General features: G+C 47.1%; 1 protein-coding gene across 1 annotated transcript; it reads right to left on the bottom strand.

Moving 5' to 3' along the window:
* Window positions 1-819: 819 nt before the first annotated feature.
* Window positions 820-7,717, bottom strand: LOC129715788 (ecto-ADP-ribosyltransferase 5-like; the record flags this gene model as incomplete). Its single annotated transcript, XM_055665639.1, has 2 exons — window positions 820-1,986; window positions 7,543-7,717. Coding segments are annotated over 2 exons (999 nt in total), but the record flags the coding sequence as incomplete, so codon positions are not given.
* Window positions 7,718-8,054: the final 337 nt, after the last annotated feature.

The raw sequence follows: 8,054 nt of genomic DNA, 5'->3' as shown, positions 1-8,054 counted from the left end.
TATTTTCGGAATGGAACGCGGGTCTCGGGCGCTGCAAGGCAGTAATTTTGCCGGGACACCAGCGTACAACACCACGTGTTAAAATTGTAAACGACATTGGTGCGGCTGCATTTGTATTATTGGGTTCGGTTTGGTCAACTGCTGTGGGAGGATATCATTATGCTGGAATCATAGGCTTACGAGAATAGTGCCAGGAGTGGAAGCTCCGTTGAAGATCAGAGGTTGTGTGGCTGGGAACATATCCGAGGAGACTGAGGGGTGACCTTGTGTGACATGCGGTAAATCACGTTGGAAATAGCTAGGGTGATACATCGAGTTTGGTGCTCAGAAAATGGGAATGAAGGAACCCACAAAAGTTACACGTGCCTAAAGTGAGAGTGGAAATATTTAATGGGAACATGAGGGACAAGTTTAACAATCATAACGTGATGAAACACCTGGAACGCAATGCCAGAGGAGGTAGTTGAATAATTAATAAGAAACAGAGGGACACACTTTATTTGTCCGCATTGAACGAGGCGTCAGAAGAATTAGCTGAAGCTGTATTTTGTAAATTTGAGTATTGTGTTCAGTTCTGGGCATCATGAAATTGGAAAGATGTTGCCAAGCTGGGAAGGTTATAGATACGGTTTACACGGATGTATTAAAGTGTAGAAACCCATTAGAGGAATAGGTCGGCTCGATGAAGAGTATTTTGTCCAGGGTTGGTGATTTGTGGATCAAATGGTTTCTGGTGAAGGGGAAAAGATTTAATATGGATCTGACGGGAATTTTCTTTCGCATAGATGGCCTTGGGTGTCCGGAACGCGTTGCCAGGAATGATAGTTGAGGCAAGGACTATCCCAAAGTTTAAGCAATATTTAGACAGGCTCGTCGATATGGCAGGTTTTGTGTGATGTGTGCCAGACGAAGGCAGGTGGGACTAAGTGTCAATGGGACATGTTGGGTGTTGTGGGCAAGTTGGGCACAAGGGCCTCTTTTCACGCTTGATTACTCTATGACTATGACACATGCAATAAGAACATTTAAAAAACACGTGGCCAGGTACATGGATAGGTAAGTTTGGGAGGCACGGTCGAAACGCGGACGAATGGGGCATCTTAGACGGCATGGGTGACAAAATGTTTAAAGGTCTGTTTTCGTTCGTCATGACTGCATGGCCTTACAGGAAAATGGGAGCCAATACCGCCACTGCGCACCACAGCGCCACGGCGTACAGAGCGGCCCCCACGCTCCTAACTACCTGCATATCGCCGTCTGCTTCGCGCTCCACTTTGACCGCTATCCCGGCCTCTCCCACCGCCTCGAGCGATATTTCATCTCCTTTGTCACCAGAAAAATACCGCGCGACCTTGAAAACCTCATCGGGGGGTATAAGCACCTCCCTCTGTTTCTGAAAGAGCGAGTAGCTGGCGATGTAGACGCCTTTAAGGGACGTTATGTTAAACACCGTTGCAGTACCGAAGCCTCGAGCGGTTTGCATATCACGAGAAGAAGATGCAAACTGTCCAAATGTCATGTTGCACCCCTCCTGCGCTTTGGAGCGATTCTTTATCCCTCGGTAGGTGGTTCCCGCCGCAGGGCCGGAAGTGCTCCTGAGTCGGTCGAGAGCAACGGAGAGAAGATAATGGAAACTCTTGAAATTGAACTTCTCGGCGTAGACTGTGTCGTTAGCCTGGTAAAATTGCAGCGCATCATTGAACTTCCAGTGGAGGTCTGTCTTACTAGTGTAGGCGAGAATGGCCAAAACGTGTTGATCTCTCAGTCCAACTGGTACTTGAATGCGTTTATTATTTCTCATGAAAACCTCTGCATCACCCCACGCCTTGGCGAAAGCTGGCGTCCGACCCTTCTCTCCCTGGAGGTACTCGATGGCCAGCTGATCGGACGCTTCGCTCTGAGTGAACATATAGACAGGCTTGTTCTCCGTCACACCGAGGCGCATGTTGCTACAAGACATACCGCCCTCCACCGGACTCGCTGGACCTGTGACGGGACGGAAATGGATTGGTTAAAGATAAATAGCGGTAGAGCACGGGGGCAGTCTCTTCGGCCCAACATGCCGACGCCCACCATCGCGATCCTTCTAAGCTAATGCACTCCAAGTGCTGCAGAAACTCAGCGGGTGAGGTTCAATCTCTGGAGAACATGAATGGGTACACGGTGCTGCAGTAACACAGCGGGATAAGCAGTATTACTGAAAAATATGGACAGGTTCTGTGTACTGGGGTAACCCAGCATTTCCTTTAATTTCCTCTGTGCTAAAGTTGCTCCTCAGGTTTCTATAAAATCTCCGATTAAATCTCCCCCTCCCGTCACCTCACCTCAACCGTCTGGTTCTTGATTCTCTCACAGAGGATAAAATACACTTTCATTCACCCACTCTTCCATCAACACATGTTTAGCATTCTTTGCCTTGCAATCTAAATCCCTGCCTTGGAATGTTTTCGCCTGATTGGAAATATTAGACGCAAAATGCTGGAGTAACTCAGCGGGACAAGAAGCATAATGGGTGGATGGAATGAGGGAAGTACCGGGTCGAGACCCTTCTTCAGACTGAGATGCTGCGGACAGATATGAAAGGGTAAGGTGCGATAAGCGAGAGATCAAAGGGGATGGAGATCAAGAATAATGTAGTACTGATCATTGGTTGCTCGGAGAAGCTGTCAACGATGCATACAAATCAAACATTTAATTAGGACGCCAGGCAGATTGGTCAGACAAACGTGATGGGAGGGATGGGTAGAAAGGGAAGCCAAGGTTTACTTGGTAATTTATGCCGCTTCGGGGCAATCTGCCGAATCGAAATATGAGGTGCTATTCCTCAAATTTGCGTTGGGCCTCACTCTGACAGTGGTGGTGGCCCAGGGCAGAAAGTTCAGTATGGGAATGGGAGCATGAGCTAAAGTATTTTGCATCCGAGAGAACACGAGGTCTAGACGGACTGGGCGGAGCTGTTGAGTGAAATAATCGCCGAGCCAGTGCCTGGTCTCCCCGATCCACTCCTCGAACCGCAGATACAGTAGATGCGTTTGGAGGAGTTCCATGTGAACTTCTGCCTCACATGAAAGGACTATCGGCGTTCTTGTTCATAACTTTTGTGTGAGAGGGGAAAATATCTGTCGGTACTAGTGCCGGAGGATTGGCGTACTGCGCATGTTGTGCCGTTGTCTAAAAAAGATTCTAAGAGTAAACCTAGCAATTATAGACCTGTTAGTTTGACGTCAGTGGTGGGCAAATTAGATATAATATATATAAGCATATATATGGTGGGCAAATTAGATATAATATACATATAAGCATCTGGATTAACAGGGTCTGATTAGGAATAACCAACATGGATTTGTGCCTGGAATGCCATGTTTGACTAATCTTCTTGAATTTTTTGAAGAGATTACTCGGGAAATTGATGAGGGTAAAGCAGTGGATGTTGTCTATATTGACCAAGGTTCCTCTTGGAAGGTTGATTAAGAATCAATTGTGGGGTATTAATGGTGGTGTAGCAAGATAGATTCAGCAGTGGCTGAATGGGAGATGCGAGAGAGTAATGGTGGATACATGTTTGTCAGGTTGGAGGCCGGTGACTAGTGGGGTGCTTCAGGGATTTGTGTTGGGTCCACTGTTGTTTGTCATGTACATCAATGATCTGGATGATGGTGTGGTAATTTGGATTAGTAAGTATGCAGATTACACTAAAATAGGTGGTGTTGTGGATAATGTAGTCGATTTTCAATGTCTACAGAGAGATTTAAGCCATTTGGAAGAGTGGGCTGAAGGATGGCACGTGGAGTTTAATGCTGAGAAGTGCGAGGTGCTACATCTTGGCAGGACAAATCAAAATAGGACGTACATGGTGAATGGTAGCGAAGTGAGGAATGCAGTTCAACAGTGGGATCTAGGAATAACTGTGCATAGTTCAATGAATGTGGCATCTTATGTAGATAGGGTGGTAAAGAAAGCTTTTGGTGTGGTCTCCTTTATAATTCAGAGCATTGAGTATAGAAGTTGGGATGTAATTTTAAAATTGTACAAGGCATTGGTGAGGCCAATTCTGGTGTATGGTGTACAATTTTGGTCGCCTAATTATAGGAGGGATGTCAACAAAATAGAGAGAGTGCAGAGGAGATTTACTAGAATGTTGCCTTGGTTTCAGCAACTAAGCTACAGAGAAATGTTGAACAAGTTAGGTCTTTATTCTTTGGAGCGCAGAAGGTCAAGGGGGGACTTGATAGAGATCTTTAAAATGGTGAGAGGGATTGACAGAATTGACGATACACCTTTCCCATTGTGAGTAGGGAAGTTTCAAACAAGAGGACATGACTTGAGAATTAAGGGACAGAGGTTTAGGGGTAACATGAGGGGGAACTTATTTATTGAGAGAGTGGTAGCTGTGTGGAATGAGCTTCCAGTGGAAGTGGAGGAGGCGGGTTCGATTTTATAATTTAAAAATAAATTGGATAGGTACATGGACGGAAAAGGAATGGAGGGTTATTGTCTGAGTGCAGGTAGATGGGACTAGGGGAAATTAAGTGTTCGGCACGGACTTGAAGGGTCGAGGTGGCCTTTTCCGTGCTGTATTGTTATATGGTTATATGGTTAAGTTATTCTTCATTTGACTTCAACTGAGCATTACGACAATATTTACTTAACGATGTTATAGATCGCCTTGCAAACATCTCTAGCCATTATGGTTAGAGTGAAAAACTTCACTTATTTTTATTGAGAAAGCTATTGTAGTGGCCTGGTCAAGGTCAGGAAAAGACCGGACGCCAGGCGGATTCAAAAGAAGCTTTTTAATTCCAACAGTTCAAGACACACACCGACACTCTTATCTCTGCCCCTCGGGAGTCGACCGGTCAACCCCGTGGCAGACCAACGCCCTTGTCCCTCAATCGGCGAGGGGGGATGATCCAAGGAGTGGCCTATCAGTGACCGGGACAACAAAACCCCAGCCATTAAAGTTGCTCCACCCCCGAATGAACAACCTCTCAGCCTCTCCACCTCTGCTGTACAAGATGCACTGAGCAAGGTGAATGAGCGCAAAGTTGCCGGCCCCGATGGCATCCCTGGCCGGGTGCTTAGGGCATGTGCTGGACAACTATCCGCAGTCCTCGCCGACATTTTCAATCTCTCACTGGCCCAGGGTGTTGTCCCCACTTGCCTCAAGACATCAACCATCGTGCCAGTGCCCAAGCAGTCAGCTACAGGGAGTCTCAACGATTTCCGCCCAGTGGCACTCACCCCTGTCATTGCAAAGTGCTTTGAGCGGCTGATCTTGGCTCACCTCAAAGCCTGCCTCCCCCACACACTGGACCCGCACCAGTTTGCCTACCGGACCAACAGGTCTACAGAGGACGCCATATCGGCGGCCCTACACTCTGCCCTGACCCACCTGGACTACAACAACTCCTACATCAGGCTGCTGTTTATTGATTTCAGCTCTGTCTTTAACACCGTCATCCCAGCCAGCTTGATCACCAAACTCAGTGGACTTGGCATCTCCATCTCCCTCTGCAACTGGACACTGGACTTCCTCACTAACAGACCACAGTCTGTTAGGGTCAATAACGTCACCTCCTCCACTATAACACTGAACACCGGAGTGCAACAGGGCTGTGTGCTCAGCCCTCTCCTCTACTCCCTCTTCACCCACGACTGCATCCCAAAGTACGGATCCAACGCCATTATTAAGTTTGCTGACGATACCACGGTAGTAGGACTGATCAGTGACAACGATGAGTCAGCCTACAGGGAGGAGATCCAGCAGCTGACAGCCTGGTGTGCCAACAATAACCTCGTCCTGAACTCCAAAAAGACGAAGGACATTATTGTTGACTTCAGGCAGACCAGAGGAGGCAGTCATACCGCCATCCATATAAACGGAACTGAGATGGAGCGCGTCTCCAGCTATAAATTCCTCGGAGTACATATCTCGGAGGACTTGTGCTGGTCCCTCAACACCTCCAAGCTGATCAAAAAGGCACAGCAGCGCGTTTACTTCCTGAGGAGGCTCAAGAAAGCCCACCTGTCCCCCAGATCCTGACCAACTTTTACCGCTGTACCATAGAGAGTATCCTGACCACCTGCTTCACGGTATGGTACAGCAGCTGCACTGCAGGAAGGCACTACAACGGGCGGTGAAAACCGCGCAGCACATCATCGGTGCCCCGCTCCCTGCCATGGATGCCCTCCACCGAAAACGGTGTCTGAGACGGGCTGGGAAGATCATCAAAGACCGCTCACACCCCATCCATGGACTGTTTGCCCTCCTCCCATCAGGGAGGCGGTACAGGAGCCTCAGGTCACGTACTAGTAGGATGAGGAACAGCTCCTACAACAACACAATCACACTGCTGAACTCGGAGTCCCGACGATAGATTTCTCTGGTCCCTCCGTCCCCTTTGTTTAATCATTCTGTATTTCCTGATTATTCTGTATATTCACTCTTTCCATATTTTTTGTTTGTCTTTATGTACAACTACTACGGACTGACGCAAAACTGCATTTCGTTGTACTGATACTTGTATTTGTGCGATGACATTAAAGTTGAATTGAATTGAATTGAATTGAATTGAATTGAAATGAATTGAATTGAATTGAATCCCCCAGGGACCGCCACACTATCATCTTATGTATTGATCTCAGTTCGCCCATTGTATAATCCCTAGCACCTAATGTACAATTTCATAATATATTCTAAATAACAGGGCTGACAGACCTTGGCTGGGAATCTGGGGACAACCATAATTGTTCCCCATTGGGCCCTGCAACTCGTAAGGCCGGCCCTGCTTGTGGGTAACATTTTGACACAAATCGCGATACCATGTGAGGGTGGTGAAGGAAGATGTTAGCTGATTTTGGGAGCATTGTGGATAGGCGCATGGGAGATTGTGTATACGGAGGGAGACAGATAGACGAAATTATTTTAACTACATTGTGTTCGGTATAGACTTTGTGGATATGCGGGCCTGTAACCGTACTATACTATATTCCATGTTCTAAAACCACTTTCCAAATCGACATATCCTCACATCTCCAATGACCTTAGTGTTAGCTTCACTATGTTGGCATATTTACGGAAATGGCTGATCATCCTAAATCAGTACACCGTTCCCTTTCCCCTCCCATATCCATTGATTCCGTTAGCCCGAAGAGATACGTTAGTCTAGCTCTGTTGGAACGAGCTGCTGGAGGAGTTAGTTGAGTCAGGTATTATCGCTTCGTTTGAGAATAATTTACACGTGTGCATGGATAGGATGGTTTTACACGAACATGGGCAAAATGCAGGACTCCGTCGCGTCTGAAGAACGGTCTCGACCCAAAACGTGACCCATTCCTTCTATGCAAAGCCGCTGCCTCTCCCGCTGATTTACTCCAGCATTTTGTGTCTTTCGTGGTCCTAACGTAGACCAGTGCACATGGGACATGCTGGATGATGTAGGCCGGTTGGGCCGAAGAGCCTGGTTCCACGCTGTATGACTATGATTACGATTATATCTCTCTTGGATGAATACATGACGCAAACATGAACAGTTTTCTTACGATTTTGCCGACTGTCCGATATCTGTCGATACTTACGGTCCAAACAGAGCAAAATGAACAGAGACAACGCCAAACCCCGCATGTTTTCTAGGTGAGCGTTGAGGTCCAATCTGGCTTCCTCCTTGTATCTGGGAGTTTTAGAGCGATGCTTTTTAGGTCTCCAAGTGTCCCCACTCTGTTGGAAGAGACATGAACCGGTGATATACAGTATTCAAAAATACCGATACAACTAAACTTCCTCTTTGGAGGTGAATATCTGGAATCTCTCACTTGCAATTTGAGTCATAGATTGGTAGGGGGACATCAGCGAAACAAGCCCACGGACCGACGAACCAATGTCGTCCAAATTGCCCAACTAACCCTCTTCCAAATGCCAACATTTGACCCATATCGTTCTTGCAAGCTCGCTCCACCAGACTCAGGAAGAGCTACATCCCTTCTGTTGGCAGCCTTCTGTACGACCTTTCCATCAGCTAGATGAATGTAGAACTCAATTTTACCCCTATGTGGAC

Source organism: Leucoraja erinacea, unplaced genomic scaffold, assembly GCF_028641065.1.
Source record: "Leucoraja erinacea ecotype New England unplaced genomic scaffold, Leri_hhj_1 Leri_1405S, whole genome shotgun sequence".
NCBI classification, from domain to species: domain Eukaryota; kingdom Metazoa; phylum Chordata; class Chondrichthyes; order Rajiformes; family Rajidae; genus Leucoraja; species Leucoraja erinaceus.
This window is presented reverse-complemented; position numbering and strand designations above follow the sequence as displayed.